The sequence below is a fragment of the Pelobates fuscus genome, chromosome 10, assembly GCF_036172605.1.
Source record: "Pelobates fuscus isolate aPelFus1 chromosome 10, aPelFus1.pri, whole genome shotgun sequence".
In the NCBI taxonomy this organism is placed as follows: Eukaryota; Metazoa; Chordata; class Amphibia; order Anura; family Pelobatidae; genus Pelobates; species Pelobates fuscus.
Genome location: NC_086326.1, coordinates 38,222,274 through 38,241,071, shown reverse-complemented (window position 1 = coordinate 38,241,071; position 18,798 = coordinate 38,222,274). Strand labels below are relative to the sequence as shown.

General features: G+C 36.7%; 1 protein-coding gene across 1 annotated transcript in view; it reads left to right on the top strand.

Annotated features, from left to right (window-relative positions):
* The first annotated feature begins 5,952 nt into the window (after positions 1-5,952).
* Positions 5,953-18,798, top strand: part of LOC134574695 (alpha-2-macroglobulin-like protein 1) — a 58,746-nt gene continuing 45,900 nt past the window's right edge. Inside the window, exons 1-12 of the mRNA XM_063433814.1 lie at positions 5,953-6,065; positions 6,750-6,846; positions 10,034-10,220; positions 11,258-11,423; positions 12,227-12,279; positions 12,839-12,859; positions 14,156-14,309; positions 14,805-14,889; positions 15,094-15,244; positions 16,065-16,179; positions 16,781-16,893; positions 18,428-18,595. Coding sequence (XP_063289884.1) covers positions 6,047-6,065; positions 6,750-6,846; positions 10,034-10,220; positions 11,258-11,423; positions 12,227-12,279; positions 12,839-12,859; positions 14,156-14,309; positions 14,805-14,889; positions 15,094-15,244; positions 16,065-16,179; positions 16,781-16,893; positions 18,428-18,595 — 1,329 coding nt within the window. The 5' untranslated portion in view covers positions 5,953-6,046. The remainder of the gene's footprint in view (positions 6,066-6,749; positions 6,847-10,033; positions 10,221-11,257; positions 11,424-12,226; positions 12,280-12,838; positions 12,860-14,155; positions 14,310-14,804; positions 14,890-15,093; positions 15,245-16,064; positions 16,180-16,780; positions 16,894-18,427; positions 18,596-18,798) is intronic.

Below are 18,798 nucleotides of genomic sequence, written 5' to 3'. Positions count from 1 at the left end.
TTTATAGCATAAAAACAATGAATACCTTTCTCCTGCAGAAGACTTCAGTAATGCTACTGAAAAGATCAAATAAAGGTAGACAAATACAGGGTGTCCCAATATATATTTTGCCTTCTTTTGGATCAACAGCAAAAAACAAATGTGAGGAAGGCTGAACTTGATGGCGCAAGTCTCTTTTCAGCTATGTAACTATGTAATATGTATCCAGGGCTGGATTTACCTGTCAGGTTCCTCTCTGTACACAGTTCTAAGGCGCCCCCTGTATCAATTTCAAAATAATGCAGATAAAGTAAGCATAATTAATCTATTAACTGGACATTGCAGGCCTAAAAACATCTAAAAAAAACAAAAACATATTCATATATGACAGCTGCATATGTGTAAATGTATGTATGTGCATATTTCTGCTTGTTATGTATTGTGTTTGAATCTGTGAGTACAGTGAGTGTATTGAAGGTTAAAAAAAGAGTTAGAGCTGGTTAGGGTAAAGGCAGGGCCAGACTTGCCCTTTTGGATACTGGGAAAATATCCAGATGGGCCAACATACCTTCAGGGCCAGTGAACGGTCTTCTAGGGTGCAACGTCCCAGGGGGTGCAATTGCCAGTTGACTGGCAGGAGCGTAGCACACAGCACAGTGCTACCCTCATGACAATCACACCATGTACCCATGGCCAGGCAGACCACGGTGGAGGATCTTCAGTATCCTCTATCCAGTCTAACAGGAAGTGCTCACTAATAACAACAAACAGCTTCCTGTCAGCCAGATAGAGGATACAGAAGATCCTCCATCATGGTCTGCCTGGCCACACTACACAGGGGAGATGAGCAGGTACAGTAGGGGAGAGGCTGGGGTGTAATGAGACACATGGAGGGGCTGGGGGGAAATGAGACACATCGAGGGGCTGTGGGAGAAAAAGACACAAAAGGGAATGTGGTGGAGAAATAGACACACATAGTGCCTGTGGAAGAGATAGAATTACAGAGATCAGCTGTGGGGGAAAAAGATACACAAAAGGGATTGTGTAGGGGAGAAAGATACACACAGAATCAGTTGTGGGGTGCCGAATCCAGCGTTTGGGTAAACCTGTAAAAAGAGGACAAAAAGTTTAACAGTTTAACACTTTAATGCATGTTGATATTTGTGGTGGAATCTACCGTCAAATTCGTATTGATTTGTGTGTTATAGTATAGTATAGTATACGAACTCTCGGCATTCAACTCCCGAATGAGGACCACCCTGGTTCCCCATTCGAAGGTTTTCACCTAGTAACTTAAGTGCGAAACTGCAAGGGAAGTAATTAATGAATGCTTCCCCTGAGTGGGCGCCATTTTGTATAACCTAATGCACGTGGTCGACTACAGAGTGACCGCCACTTTGTCTCACGAACGTGGGCAGCGACACTTGGTCGTCGAGTGCCTGGAACTCTTTTCAGCTAGGTACTAGCACAAACCCTGGTAAAGATTAGACTGCTGCCCGTTCTACTTCCCGACCAACTATGCGAACAGCGTTCGGGAGATAGGAACTACTAAACAGGGAGAGCATTTGTACCCTGAAATTAAGAGAATCCCATGCATGGTGTTCGCATAGGAACCCCTTAACAGAGACCGGGCAAAACTTTACCCTGGTGGCATTCCAGTTTCACCAAACCGATCTGAGTGATATTTGCATATGTTATACACTCAGATCAGAATATAACTTTTGTGGGGTTCCTAGTTATGGTGTGGGTACTTTTGGGGTACTGTATATTTTAAATATTTTTTTTGTATCTGAGAGATAATTGAATTATAGGTGTTTCTCAATTATCTCTCAGGCACAAATTATCCTGGGAATGAAAACCATGTGTTATTGTGTTGGAGACCCCATGTAGGGGTCTGTGCATAAAAGCCGTGTGTGGCCTGAAATCAATCAGTTGACTGCCAGAACTATGTTTTATCTGGTTACTGGGGGAATCGATGTCTGCTTGTTTTAATGGTTCCAGTTTGGCTGAGAGAAGAAATTAGAGGAGGTAACCAGTCGGGTTACCTGTGGTCCGCTACATCATTACATAACCATTACTTTAAATGCCTTCCTAAATGTCCTCTTCGGTTGAGGAATGCATCTGGTGTATGCAGATGATCTCCCCAGTCCCAGATATTACGCTAGACACTGCAGAAGCAGTGCCTATTCGAAAAGAATGATCTAGAAATGTTGAAGGTTGTATCCAAGTAGTTTTATGGTGTTGTGAGCTAATTTAAGGTTGCAGTAGCAAAAGGATGTGAACACCACCATGGTATCAATTGAGTATGGATTAATGATTAGAAATTCTAAAGAGAATTTGTTGAAAATGCTTCGAACTACAGTATATGAATGGTTGGTTGGTAGAGAGTGATGCGTGTGCCAGCAATCTACCGTGCAAATGAGATGAGCTAATAGAGTATGAGGTCCTGATATGTTGTGGTTTTGGTAGGTCTTTTCACAGCCATGGCAGGTGCTTGGAAGATTATCTGAAATTGTGATTGAGAGAAGGTTTCAGCTGCTGGCCTGGTATGTGTATACGGACAAGGAAAAATTGCTGTGTTTATGCCAGCTAAGTCAATGTCCTAAATAAGCTCATTATTGTTAGTGAGGAGGACCAACATTTATTTATAATGTTATATGCTGCTTAGTTGTCTAAATAGAATTTGAAAATGTCCCCCTCCATAGAGACCCACAGGCACGTGTGACTGCCACAATGGGGTATATTTCAAAGAGAGCTGAAGTTTATTAAAGAGGGTAGGCTCTGGGTCTCTGTGGCCAATATGATGCAAAAACAGTTATTTAGGAAAATGGCTGCAAACCCAGTGTGGGCAGCAGCGTCAGTACAGATAATGGGGAATTTGTTAGACAGTGGGGGAATGAACATGACTTTCCCATTTCAGTGGAATAGAAAGTTTAGCCATATGAATGGGTCTGGTCTAGCCTGAGCATTGAGTGTCTCAGTGCCATTGTTGGTAGGTAACCAAGAAACTGGCTTAGTCGGGAAATGAAGTAGCGACCTTGTGGTAAATGTGTATGGCAAAGTTAAAAGAACCAAGGAGAAACTAGAGATCCAAACAGGTATAGGTATCTTTCCCCAGGAAGGACTCCATGTTTCCCTGATATGCTCGATCTTGCACGCAAGAGGGGGAGAACAGTACTGCAATATCGAGTCCAGTTGTAGACTCAGGAAAATTAATCTGGATGAGGGACCTATGGTTCAATTTAAGACAGCAGAATACTCTGGGATGAAAATAGATCTAAAGTCTTGTTCATACTTTTGTGATATAGTATTCAGTTCCTCTATTAAAAATCATATATATACTGTATAATTGTGGCCAGTTACTTATGTACAAGGCAACTACCAGTATTGAAAATGTTGTAGATTGCATCTTAACCAAGAAAACAATGGGTCTGTCCAGTTTGTCTTTAAGCGCTTGTGTTCTACTTTGTTGCAAGCAAAGGTAACAAGACTCTTAGTGGATGAACTAAGTTCAATAGAACATAAATCGGTGGAGTGGGAGGCACCAAAAGCTCAAGACAGTGGTTTAATGCCTGTGAAATGACCACAGAATAGTTCTGTCTAATAGGCTCTGATCTCAATGGGTGTTGAATTGAGCCAAAGCCACAGCCGATTTGACCTAATATATTAGCCACAGTAATAGAATGTATAACCACCATGCCTGTGCCCCAGGTCCACCATTTATGTAAAATAGAGATCTAGGCCTTCCCTATAGTGTGGGGATGTGTAACAGATGACGCCTCTATATAGACTAAAGGCCACAATGAATTTGGGTACAGTCAGTTTTGTTCAGTCTCAGGTCCTTAGCTTTTAAAACTACTAACTGACAACTCTCCATAGCAGTACAACAAGCTCTCTATGAGGTCTTGAGAGGCAATCAATAAGGAGACCAAATTGATGTCTTAGTCTTCCAGTATGCCCTTCTTAATTGACAGTGGAACTAATGTGCTGATGTAATAATGTGAGAACAGAGAACATGTATTCCTGAGAGGATGGAAGTAAGGGATATGAAGCAGGTAGTCCATGGGGGGGGGGGGGGGGGGGGGTTAGGAACTCCTGAGTTAGGAGAGTCTAACTTCTCCAGTTTGTCGTTATCATATTACCCAAGGTGTGAGACATACTAGGATGTAGAGTAAATGTGATGGCCATGCTGGTGATAGTGTGACCCTGCATTAATTGGCGTTTTGCATAGTGCCTAAGGACAAAGAATTTAACTAAATGTATGGATGGCTGGATGGATAGATGGGTGGGTGGGTGGATGGATGAGTGGATGGATGTCAGGATAGATGGATGGATGGATGAATTGATGGATGGATGAATTGGTGGAATGGATGATGGATGCGTGGCTGGGTGGGTTTATGAATGCATGGATGGGTGGACGGGTGGGTGGGTGCGTGGGTGGATGGATAGATGGGCTGTACCATAAATACTAACCTACTAATACTAACTAATGTATAGACCAATGCTGAGTTTGACATAAATTTAGACAGTCAATTTCAACACCTAGCCATATAATTACTAAACAATGTAGGCCCAATGAGCGCCTGAATACCGAGAGCCTCTACTTATAGGATCAGCCTTCCTATTTATACTACATTGGGCTCTATCATGAGGTATGCTTCATTGGCGTATCTTTGCAATTGTTTATGTAAATGTTTTGGGGGTTCTAGTTGTGGAACTAATTCTTTACGTGTAATTTGAATACATTTTGCTGATACATTTTACAACTGGTCAGAGCAGGGTGATAGTGTATTTGAGGTGTACACTACTTTGCTTGCGTTTTGCTACTGAGAAAACTACATGCAGTGCGTTCGTACTTTGGAGAGTTCTGCTAATCTTATGTTCAAGAAGTATGAACAATCTATGCAAGAAAAATCATGGTGGTACTTGTCATGGGTATTAGGATGAGCCGCCATTTAAAACAGACAACTGTACAAAAGAGAATTTTGTGTCAATAACGGGACATTCATTTAAAAATATCTTTCGTTGATCATGAAACATAGCATAGATACACCATGTTATACTTAAAAATGATTTAATATATCAGAGTACATCATACTATAGAATTGGGGTTGGTTTCAAATAACCTTTAAGCTAAGAGTAGGACAGTACTTTGTTTTTCTGTAAGATATATTGTGAATTACAATGTAATATAATGTATATTATTGTTGTGCCAACGTACACAATATAATGTATATTATTATTGTGCCAACATACTAGATTCTAAACGCTCAATTTTTTCTTCTAAGAATTTTTTTGTATTTTTGAATTGTCAAAACTATCTACATTACTATTGTTTATTTATGTTTTTTACACAGTGTTTTCTGTTTATTTTCAGAGTCTTTGGATATATCTCTGAACAACTGGTTTGTTCTATTATATAGATCTTTGGTAGTGCATTATTTATATTATGGCCCACATATTTTATATATTTTTTTTCTTAACTGGAAAATACGCGTAATTGGTACTGTCAACTGTGCACACAGGATAGGTTAATATTTTCTTAAAAAGGATTAATTTATATATTCCTGTCTTGTTCCTTTAGAAATCAAATGTTTCATCGCGTATTCCAATAAACTTTGCCAGATTGTTAAAACAAATATTTGTGTTTTTAACCACTTAAGGACACATGACATGTGTGATATGTCATGATTCCCTTTTATTCCAGAAGTTTGGTCCTTAAGGGGTTAAAGTGTTCTCAGTGATTAATAATTAGCATGTAATACTGAGATTACCTGATTTATCATTGATATATATCAATATCTATTCACTTATTACCCTTATTACACGCTAAATTTACAGATAGGTTTTAACATTCTAGTGTCTAGAGTTATACATATGGTATTAGTTATTCAAGATACAGGTGAGATTATGCAAACAGATCCAAAGGCTTGGTCTACAGGAACTGGTAAATGTCATTGTGATGAGTGATTAACAGTCAACACAGTCAGTATCACTGCAAGGAAACTATAAAAGTCAGGAATTAATAAGAGAAAGGTTGCTCTCGTTGTATAAGGACTGGCACTCAATGAGTAGCACAAGAACAGGTACGGTAAGTGAAAAAGCCATGAAGTAATGTGGCACATTATTCACATGCAAGGCGGACCTTTGACACATGAATTGGTGGCTATAGTACGGGCATCATTCACTTATATCTTTGTAGAGGCTGTAACTCTCTGCATAGCAGGACAGGGGTTTCTCACTGTAGGCTTCGTAGATTTTAACATAGATTGAAATATTCAGATGTATATTATGTGTGTTTTTAAATGGATAAAGTGCTTCAATGAGTTTTATTAATGTACTAAGTAACAATGCTACAAGCTAAAAAGACAACACTGGGTGGGTAGATTTCAGTGGGAATATAAAAATAGCTTATAAGTTATAGGTTGCATAAGTTAGGTTAAGTTTAGGATCTGCGAATGGAACTTCACCAGCAGAAATAATGTCTACATTGAATAATTCCAAAATGGAATGCAATTATTATCAGTAAACCTTCAAATAATATATTGAGGGAAACATGAACTGGTGGTACTATATCAATTAAATCTTACTTAGTTCCTCATTGAATCGAACCCTCTCTATCACCTAATACAATCTCTCTCTTTCTGTCTCACATTCTTTCACTTACAATTTTTTTGTCATCAAATCTCTTCCTAACTTTTTTACCTCTATCTATCTCTTGATGGATCTGTCTCACCTGCTCTCATTTGTCCTATTTATTTGTTCTCCAGAACTGAGAATACAAGGATTTGTCCACATGATGTGGACCTTGCCTTTGCTCCTCTACCTGGGGTCAACCTTAGTTCAGACTCAGAGTAACAATGAACCGTAAGTAGAAAGGAATGATCTGTAGGGTAAAAAGTTATGATCATATCAGAAGTTGGTGGCAAATCTACCGTGTAAAAAATATAAAAACATTGATTTTATTTATTTCTCTGAATAATGTTTAGACACAGCTATAATTGAGGATTTAGGTGGTGTGACTATGCAGACTTTTTTCTATAAAGGTGGAATATGGTCTAAACACACACTCCACATAATGTAAGCTAGGTAGTCTAATACTGCAAATTGTAAGTATCAATCTATCAAATAGTTGACATTTAGTATGCGCAAATGCTTGTAATGTGTGAGTTGTAACCCATAAAAAGAGAGAGAGACAGAGAGTGTGTGGGGGGGGGGGAAGGAAGGGAGTGGTTTGGAGTCACCATAAAGAAGTAGAACTAAGGGCAATAGAAGCAAGGGCAATTCATATGAAAGCAAATGAGAATTTTCTAATATACAGTATATATGTAAGTATATACATTACTCATTAAATTCTGAATTGTAAGAAACTGAAATACAACTGTCAAAAAATAGCTTAAAATAACCAACTTGTGAGTATTTTTCCAAATCAGCTATTGTTGCCTAAATGTTGCAATTTTAATTTTAAGTATTATTATTTTATTATTTACATAGCGCCAACAAAATTCCAAAGTGCTGTACAATTCACCCCAGTTTGGTATTTAGTAAATAAACGCTCTCTCTCTGTGTTTGTTCCAACCAATTCACGAACAAAGAGAATTAGCTAAGGGTCACTTGTGTCATATGGAGTAGACAAGACAATAGGAGGCTTACTCTCCAGGTATACAATGGATATCTAAGGTTGCATAGAACATCTACAATGGATGTAGATTAAGAATGTGAGAAAGCTTTGGAGCAGGTAGTGTGGTGGGACAGGTTCTGTATTTAATTCTGTAGGATGAGGATTTGGTAATTTGATGGGCAGATAATATGTTAGCAGTCTGTTGTCTGGACATTTCACACAGGATACAGCTCATTAGACAAACAACAATCTTTATTAACAAGTAGTAATTAGTAACTATAAATTACATCATTCTTAAATAGGAGTTTCAACAAAAAGCTAAACTAACACATGTTCTATATCAGGAAGATAGTTAGCACTACCAAATATTAAGCAACAAATCAGAATGTGAATATGCTAATGGTAACACATAGCCTACCATATGTATATGTTTACTACAACAATAAAAAATAAGAGAAAGTTCTTAGAGAAAGTACAGAGTATGAGTATTGCATTGAGCTCTGCTTGTGAATTGATGCCCAAGGAACAGGGATGGAGGTAAGACACAGTTATACAAAGGTATTTAGAACTAGGAAGGGCAAAGGATAGAGAGAGAGAGAGGGGGGGGGGGGTAGAGCAAGCATTTGCTGTTTATAACTGAAAAGTTTACCATTCAGAATCTATCAGCCAAAAAAATAATAATTATATTGACATGAAATATTGGTGGAATACATTTATTGGACATGACAATGAAAAACTGCATGTACAGAAATTTCAGTCGCATACTACAGGTATGAATGGTAACATATGTTATAGTAAACAATAAATTATGGTGACAATAGTAGCAGGTGTTATATAAGGATTTAAAAAAAAAAAATAATAGGTATTCTACAATCCAATAATTAATTAGGCATTCTCTCCCATTCTTACACCCCAATTTGGATGGATATAGGTAAGGAAATGGCGGTCTGGCTTTGTGTAAACGTTGTAATCCCTTAATTAGAATGCTAGGGGTTTTCCAGCTCCCCATTATTGATAGCGTCAAATGCCAATCCCCGTCACCATTCCCCACTATGGAGTGAGAGAAGTATAGTGCTAACAGGATGCCTAGTCCCACTGACTCAAGATGGGAAGAAATTATCTAGGACAAAATTTCATAAACAATCCCTGCTTTACTTTTATACCCTAAATATTAGCAGGAATTGAGGTACATCCTTAGATTTTAACATGTTTGATAAAATAGCTTGAAAACAAAATATTACATACAATACCTATTACATCTAGTCACATCGCAACTGTCATTATATTGTGTACGCTGAAAATGGCATATTCTACCCATAAAGCAAAACTTGATCTTAATTGATTCTATTTCAAAGTGGAATGTTTTACTGAGTAACAAGGATAATATTGTTCATTCAAAGCACTGACATCAGATTGTAATGATGTGTTGGATTGAAGCATAAATGTTAAAATAAAACATAAAAAAAAACAAGTAACAAATTGTTCAAAGTTTTCACACCAAGATAATCAATCCCAAGGTCCCAAGAATATATATATATATATATATATATATATATATATATATATAGGAAACATGGGGGGATGGTTGCACTCACCTAAACATGCTTAAATGGGGTGCTGCTGGGGGCCATATTATACAATAAATACACAAGATCCAGCGCACTCTCCTATCTACTAAACAGCAACTTCAATGTTGACAGATTTTATTAGTTTGTAAAAGTTTTTTTTAAAAACACCTAATCTAGGCAAAAAAATGGGGATTTAGTTACATTATATGATCATACATTGCATAAGCCTGCCACAACGTCAATGTACCCCATCTTTGGCAGGTCCTACTCTCACAGTCTAATGTCTGCTCTTATGAGATTAACCACTTACTTGGGAAAAAATTCCATCTGAGGCTCTCTGCAGTACAAGGCTAAATAGGGACCTGAGATGAGGCACCTGTAACAGGGAGGGGTATATATATATACACTGAACAAAGTTTTTCCCCCATTTTTCATGAGCTGTACTCAAAGATCTAAGACTTTTTCTATGCACACAAAATCTCTATTTCTCTCAAATATTGTTCACAAATCTGTCGAAATCTGTGCTAGTGAGCACTTCTCCTTTGCCGAGATTATCCATCCTCCTCAGAAATGTGGCATATCAAGATGCTGATTAGACAGCATGATTATTACAAAGGTGTGAGCCTCAAAACTTAAAACATCTGTGGCATTGTGCTGTGTGATAAAACTGCACATTTTAGAGTTACCTTTTATTGTGACCAACCTAAGGCACACCAGTGCAATAATCATGCTGTCTAATCAGCATCTTGATATGCTACAACTGTGAGGTGGATGGATATATACTATATACATGTATAGTATAACTATTTATGTTATATTACCCTACATTTATATAAAATAAAATGTAACTAAAATGTATTTGCAGATATTTCGGTCTGTTTGTCCCATCTGTTCTGTATTTTCCATCTGATGGGACCTTTTGCATTCACACGGATGGAAATCTTGGTAAATACTCCACTTTGATGGTAAACCTAGAGTCCGAATCAGGAACCACTAACCTTCATACTGTAAAGGACGCGAGCCAGGGTCCATTTCACTGTGATGTCTTTCAGGTGAATGTTATTACCAATCTAAGGCCACTAACTAATTCTATTAGATTAAAAAAAAAGGATTATGCAATAACACGTCAATGCATTTGCATCAAGGACCACTTTATTTTCTCCATCGATTCTTCCTTTAGGTTATCCGTTTCTATAATAATTAAACTAATCCCATTCATTCCATGATACTTGTTGATCACTGTATTTCAGATACTTTATTACCTATTGAGACACTCCAATGAAGCTAAACTCAAGAGGCCACAATTATCCAGAGCACCTGCCTTGGAAAGACTTCTCATTGAGTTGAACTAGAAAGTCTGTGATTGGACACCTACAGAAAGTCTTGGCAGGGTTTTAAGAGGAGGACGTCCCAAGGCTGCAGACAATAGATATTTAGCTTTTGCAAGCTGATTTAGATACACCCCCAATTAAAAAATCTATAGCTAAATGCATGAATATTTACATTGGGACATATCTGCCGAACATTGATTTCTTTTTTTTTTTTATCTTAAAACATTGGAGTGTCCGTTTAAATACATTCCCTGTCTTCACCACTGTGAGAAAATGTCTTGTGGGACAGGAATGTATAGAAAAACACAAATAGAATAGCATTATCAGAGTATAATAAGTGCTTTTTCTGAATTATACATTTTTAAATAAGCACCATGTGTTAAAAGGGGGTCACTTAGGTCTACTTGTTAACTTCTAAAGAAAGTATGTGGATACTTTCCAAGAAAATGTTTAGTATCCTAAACCAACTGTCAACATTAATTTTCACATCACTAATAACTTTTGGGGTCTGTAGTCCCTATATAACCTTGCTATGCCTATTCCTCTATTCCTTCCGAGTGTATTTCTTTAATCACCCTGTGTTGTTTTCTATAATAATTACCACGTGAGCCAGGACTTGTATAGTTATAGTTTACCAATATATGTATTTTGTTAATATCCTACTGCATAGTTTTTCACCAGTTGCAAACACCGGTTAAATAACACATATTTCCCTTCGGTGTAACTTTGCCATATATTCATTGTGTTCTATGTCTAAGGTACCTTCCCCCTCTGGTACCGAAGAAGTAGTAAAGATCGAAGTACGGGGACTGACCTCAGGGGATTCCTCTGACCAACTCAGCAGCAAATCTGTGACCATCCGTAGAAAACAGAACGGAACTTTTATCCAAACAGACAAGTCTATATATAAACCTGGACAAAAAGGTAAACTAATCATACATGGCTGGGTGAATGCAAACATAAACTAAATATTAAGCAGTACAATTAAATAATAAGCATGTGCAAAGGGGACGACATCACACCCTAATACAGGGCTCAGTTGCCACGTCTTACTGTTCCCCATTTAGGCTCCTAACTTCAATTATGTGCCAATCTGAAAAAGCTTATTATTTGGCTAATGATAAAGATTACCGTTTATCTTTGCAAATTATGTTAACCACAATTTTTTTTTTTTTTTTAGTTTTGTATTGGGAATGTAGGTGTTCATTTAAAATATAGTTTAGTTACGTTTTAGTTTTTTGATGACTTGATGTTTTTATTTTGCATGGAAGTGTTTTCAATAAACATTTTCCTTTTATTAAAAAAAAATCCCAGATTTGTACCGTACTTAAAAATTCTGAGCAGATCTATGTTTAAAATAACAGTTCATATCATCTCACATTTAACCTTTATACCTTATTAATACCGTGTTCTAGAAAAGTTACTGAAAAGTATTGCCTCTAGGGCTTTGTGTCTGTTAGTGTCTTACAGATGCCCCCTGCTGGAAGAAATCCAAAAGGGATTGCACAAAAAAACGAATAAATAAAAATAAACAATAGCAACTCAGTTATTGTGCCCCAAATGTATTATGCTCTTTCATCAATATATATTCTCCCCATAAATGTTTTAGAGCAATGTATTAAATAGAACAATTTAAAAAAAACCACAATGCCTTCCAAGTTGGACATGGATAGTCTGTGTTATGGAACAAGTGATTCATTAACCTTGTGTCTTTCTCTTCTCTGTAGTAAATTTCCGTATAGTTACCCTCAACCAGGATTTGGAGACAAGCAATGAGAAGGTGAGCAACTTAAGTCGTCTTGATGATCAAGGTGGAATAGGGGAAGGTTAAAAATGTACCTACCAACAAAATCGTACTAGGTTTCTCATGATAATCAGCATAAATATATATATATTTTTAAATGAGTAATTTATCAATTAAATAAATATCAATAAAGAGAATAATGCATTTACATTTTGTGAGATTTTGCCAGTCTAGATGTTATCAAACATCCTCCTCTGCATAGAAAACACATGTGATTGAAACCCACATTACTTGCAAAGAACAATGCATAAGTTAAATAATTAATTTTATATTATTTACTACTGTTTATTGTTTACCGCCCACTGTTTATGATTGTCTGCTGGCTTGTAATATCAAAACTGGAGGCCTAAAATGTATGCAATCAACTCAATGCACAATCTAATGTGTAGGCTTTATTTCAAAACAATATAATTAAGACAATGAAATTAGGGTTCTTTTTGTCATTGAATCAAAGTAAAGTAACAGTTTGTTTTTATGATCAGTATGTTTCCAATTTGTCTGACAATTTCACTCTGTCTGTGTCTCTTTTTGTCAGTATCCATTGATCGAGCTACAGGTGAGTGGTGTCTAATCTATCTAACCTTAATGCTATATAAGTAAATTGATGCCAACGTGAAATCATCTTCTCTTAAAAATAGAATCCTGTAAATATAATGTAAAGCTCTATAAAATGAATTTCCCCTAAAATGGTTTGCCAAAGTCTTGTGTTTAGCCAATTTAACACCTTGTACACTGATTATTTGATACTTTTATTGTTGTTTTTCAACAATGTTGTGTCCCTATGTATTTAATTTTATGAGTTTCATTAATTATAAAGTATATCTGAAACAGAAAGTTGGAAATAAAAGAAATTGTAAAAGTGTAAATAGATCAGGAGAAAGGAGAACGTTTAAGGTGTGCATGCCAAGAATAGACTATTGGATAACTTTTATTTTTATATATTTTTTATTATTTTATGAAGAAATGGAAAAAGGTTGGGATGTCTGAGGGAGGGCAAGGAATAACCAGACATTTGATGTTAGATATTACTTTATCTGGGCAAGATCGCTGTGTAACATTACCTGACCTTACAAAGATGGCCAAATTCCTGATTGTATGATAGCCAGACATTCCTCATTGACAAGACTTAGGAGAGATGAAGAGAGAGCATGCACCTTTAGGGCTGCTGATATTTTATGTAGATGTCTGGCCTTTCAAATATAATAGAAAGTTTTAAAATATATTTTTTTAATTATTAACATATCTAAAAATATATAATTTATAAAAAAAAATATCAAAATAACAAGCAATATCAAAATAGTAATGCTTTTCTATGGGAGTGCCTAATGCGTTCACTGTGCAGTAGCCCTTTCCTGATTGGGGGATGTTGGAGGAGCCAGAGCGCCGACCCAGCGCTGAAGGATATTGGCGCTGGAGTCGGTATGAGTACAGAAACTATAATTTAACCTTTTTAATGATGGGGAGGGAGAGGAGCCATAATGTAAGGAATACCACTTTGTGTTCCTTACACTGTAGAATCCCTTTAAAGCTGACCTTACACACTCATTCTTTCAATGAGGATTTAATGATAGTTGTATGTACTTGCAGGATTTAGTACAGAGTAGTTTACAAGAGTGTACAATTAAAGAATTCACAGATAACTGAAAAGAAGATTGACAGCTTTTGGCACACTATCCACATCCTGTACATCCAGTGCAGTGAAGAATATTCTTCATAAACAACGAATTATGACAGATCTTGCCTTAAATAAACCCATAGTATACATGGAAAACTTGACATCTTACCCATGCAGTGTACACACAGAGTACCACTGTCTGTAATGCCGTATGTTTATTCATGTTGTTTGCCAAAGGACCCACAGAGGAATCGCCTGGCTCAATGGAAAGATGTCGTCCCCAACAGTGGCATCGTGGACCTCTCATTTCAGCTGTCTCCTGAGCCTGCCCTGGGAACTTATAACATAAAAACTGATTTAAAAAACCACGTCTTCACTGTAGAGGAGTATGGCAAGTGGAAAAAAAATAGAATTATCCAGATTATAAATCCATAGATGGAAAGAAAGGAGTGTTTTTATTAAATTATTATGTTTTTGCTATTAAAACAAAAGCAGCACTATAAAAAAAGAGAAAGTGAGAGATTCACAAAATCGTTATTGTGGACGCATATATTTGTATATATTTGATGTAAAATGTGATTTAAAATCTGATGTGTTGCAAAATATTTAAGTCTGTAGATAATTTGAACTACTTGACTTTTGCTGCGTCTAAAATATTACTCTTTCTCCATTCTACTGCATAATGACCAATTCTTTACAGCCCATACCATATTCTTGAACACTTTTTTCTACCCTCCTACACACTCATCCATTCTCTGTAATTCACTACAATTCACCCATCATCTAACTTGTTTTTATCTTCAGACTTCTTTGTTTACATGATTTCAACTTTCTGTATAACATATAACAACTAATCCTGCAGTTGCATGTTGTCTTCTATCTTCAGTGCTTCCTAAATTTGAAGTGAGTCTTCAAACTCCACCATCCATCACAGTTCTTGACTCAAATATGACAGTGACAACATGTGCCAGGTGAGACATCTGTGTCAGGTAGCAGTGCACCCAAGATACTCAAGGTACTCTGGGAAGTACTCGAAGCAAATTTGTGGTAACTCAGAATGAACAGGTGTGATTTACAGAGTGAGCTGATTGACACAGGTTTAATGTTTCTTGATTGGTATAATTAGGGAATTGCTAAGGAACAGTCCAAGTGTAATTTCCCAATGTGTATATCAGGTATACATTTGGACAACCAGTTCCAGGCACTGTGACTTTCAAAATCTGCCAAAAGCGTTGGTGGTCCCATTGGTGGAGGTGGGGACCTTCCAGTGAAGAGGGAGAAAATAAAGAGAGAGCAAATAATGTTTGTCATCTTCATACAGCCAAGGTGAGAGATGGGAACAGAGGTGTAAGTTGGGATTGTTTTTTTAAGAGAAGTAACAAAATAATTGAAAGTGAGTAAAAATTGACTTAATACAAGAGAGGATGTGACAGTCTGACTAACAGAGCAGAATAGACAAAAAAAGTGAAAAGTGCTATTGTACAATGTAGTTCAAGATGGTTGTTCATACATTGAGCATAGTTTGAAGGGGATATAATCTTAACATAGAAGAAGAGAAAGTAATGGCTGACTTCCAGTATATATTTTTCATTTAAAAAAGAAGCATTCCAGTAGACATGGTAGGCATTGATACGATCTAAGAGAAGACTGGAATAGACACATTTCAATCCTGAGCAAGAATCCAAATCTACAGAAAAACTTTGTATCAGGAATGGGCAGTTTTAACACTATTTAATATATAATTTAAAATAGTTATGATCTAGTTTCTACCTCTGCACACATAGTTATAGCATTACACAGATTTTTAGGAGACACATTATATCCCATGCATGGTATGTCCTTAATTGGTCATCTAATATTTTAGACTTTATATGGCCAAATAATTGAAATCTGAAGTTCTGTGTTTCTACTTGCAATAAAAAGTTATGGGGGAAGGTAACGGGAATCAGGCTTATAGAGCAGCCTATGTCAGTGTGAGTGAGAGAGTAAAGTTTGAGTAAAATTACAAATAAGTATAATAAAAATATTAGAGAATAGGAAGTGGCTCAAGATGGCTGCAAGACTAGGAGATTTAGGACAGACTACTGAAGTAGCAACTTTTTACCCCACACAATGTTTTGAAGGATGAGCTTTCTTCTCTCTTTAGAATGACAATTCTGGATGCCTCAAGTCCACTGTGGACCTCTCCAAATTCCAGATACGAAATTCAAATTATGACAGAAAGCTGGTGGTGGAGGCTTTTCTGGAGGAAGAAGGAACAGGTGAGAAAAGGGTGAATTTAGAAGTTAGGAAAGGAAGGAAAAATTGATGAATAAATAAATAAATAGTCACAGCAAATCAGCAAGTTATGTAACTACCCCCAAAGGGTGCATTGGCTCTGGTTCAAACCAAAGCAGCGGAACAAATCTTCCTTTCACTGAATAAGTAAATAAATATAGTGTCTATCTGTTAGAAATAGAAGGTATGATGGCAGGAAGTTTCTTGGAGATCTAAAAAGAAACATAAATGTCCAGTGAAGAGGATGATGGCAGATTGGGGAAGAAACAATGTCTGGTGAAATTGAGGAAAATTTATGTATTATATGACAAAATTAACAGTGGAAGACAAAAGACAAAAGAGGATTACTAATCCATTAATCAAAGTTCAATTTTATGGTCAATGATTAGTTCTGCATCAAAGGTAAATGGTGCATAACACGTCATCTAGATTTACACAAGACAAACATAAACTTTCTAATTTGCTGAACTCTGATTAACATTTTCTTTGCAAATAATAGTTACTTCCGAACACATATATGGGGAAACTGTTTAGTATAATATAGAGGCAAGAAACTAATATAACATTTCCTAATGTGACCCACAGGAATAACAATAAATGCCACGTCTCAACAATGTGATGTTTCATCCCAACTCACCAAGATTTCTTTCAAAGACTCAAAGTCCTATTTTCAGCCAGGTGCACCCTACAGAGGAAAGGTGAGTAAGGAACTGTCAGATGTGTAAAAGGCTTATCTTTAAATGTGACTAGGTGCCAAAACATAAATGGATGTTGGACAGTGCCCCGCAGTTTATGTAGTAATACACAAATAATACAAAAATATTCTATATACTATTTGCATGGAATAAAGAAAAGTTAGCATTTTTTTTTTTTTTTTTGCAATTTTCTCTACCGTTTATTGATGTCTGGAGTTGCTGCTTAGAATCTGTACAATTATTCATGCCAATCTTTTAGGAAATAAAAAAAATGCCCCATTTTTTTTTTTTTTTAATACAGAGCTCCATATAACCCATATGATTAGTTTACTAAGGTTTTGGGTGTTAAGACTTGCAGTGTAGGTGTAGCGCATTGAATGAAAGCATCAGCTTCACCTCCAGGCTTAGCTCAGTAAAGGGAGCTTTCACTGAGCAACAGGAGTGGTGAGGGTGGCAACTAAACAGTTCTAAAAATTGCTCCTTACAATAGTGGGGGCAACTCCTACACCATACCCACTACAGTATGCTGTAGTGCTTTTGGTAATTTTAGTGTTCCTTTAAACGCAGTGGGAAATTAGCATGTAACAAACAAAGTTAATACTAATAGAAATAGCTCAGGGGCAAATTACAGCCGTGTTTTACACATACTCCATGAAAAAAACAATGGTTTTAAATATGGAAGAATTTTAATTGCAATGTGAAAAGTGTACAATTTATTCCAAAAGTGCAAATAAAGAGTTTTTATTTATATGGCACAGGGCCAGCATGCATCCAGAATGAACTTATAGGGAATTCTAATTAATATGGATATCAGGGACATTATACATATCCCAAAGTAAACATGGAAGTGATCTTATTTCCACGCACACAGTGCCAGGTATATCCCAAATGTACATGTAGGGAGCTATTCCATATAAAGATACAAACATATTTTATATAACATGATGGTGATATAATAATATAAGGATTAAAGATTAAAGGGATACGATAGTACCAGGAATACAAAGCTCTATTCCTGTCACTATAGCTCCCTCTGCCTCCTCCTCCCTTGCCCTCTCCCCCACCAACATGAATAAAGGGTAAAAAAAAAACTTTATTTAAGCACCTGACCTCAGTGCCGATTTCCCTTGGTGCTGGGGCACGGGACCACCTCCTCTAACGTTACAGACAAGGGTGTACTAATGCGCATGCACGGTGAGTGCCTCATGTGCATTAGGCCCTCCTCATAGCAAAGCATTAAATCAATGCTTTCCTATGGGTAAATTTCTGACGCTGGATGTCCACCATCAGTTACCGGACATTCACCATCAGTTACCGGACCAAAAATCAGTTAACATCCAGGAAGCGCCTCTAGTGGCTGTCTGACAAACAGTGGTATAATGTAAATTAAGGGCAATATGGACCCAGACTACTTCAATGAGCTGAAGTGGTCTGGGTGCCCATAGTGTCCCTTTAAGCTGTCTTCATGTGAAAATAACATTGTATTTTTTTTGTTTTGTTTAAGCTTTTCTTGTATCTCTTTTCCACATTCTTACAGTTGGTTTTGGAATCATTTAATGGAAAGCCACTTTCTGGTCAGAAGGTCCACCTCACCACCTTTCTCAAAGACGAGTCCGTAACAGAGACATTTACCACTGATTCTGCTGGGGAGGTTTCATTTCAACTGTCCACATCTAAATGGGGTGCAGACTCTGTATCATTAAAGGTGAGCTCCCCGTTAATGGTGTTAATATAAACAGGACCAACTTGCTTTACAAAGTGGTCTGTTTACTATAAAATAGAAGTATACAGTGTATTGAAATAAAATAAAAACATATAGGACTAAATAGCCAAGTTGAAAAAGTTCACCAGCTTGGCTAATTTTAGAATTGTGATTATTGTGGCTTATATAGTGAAATTAATTTTCTA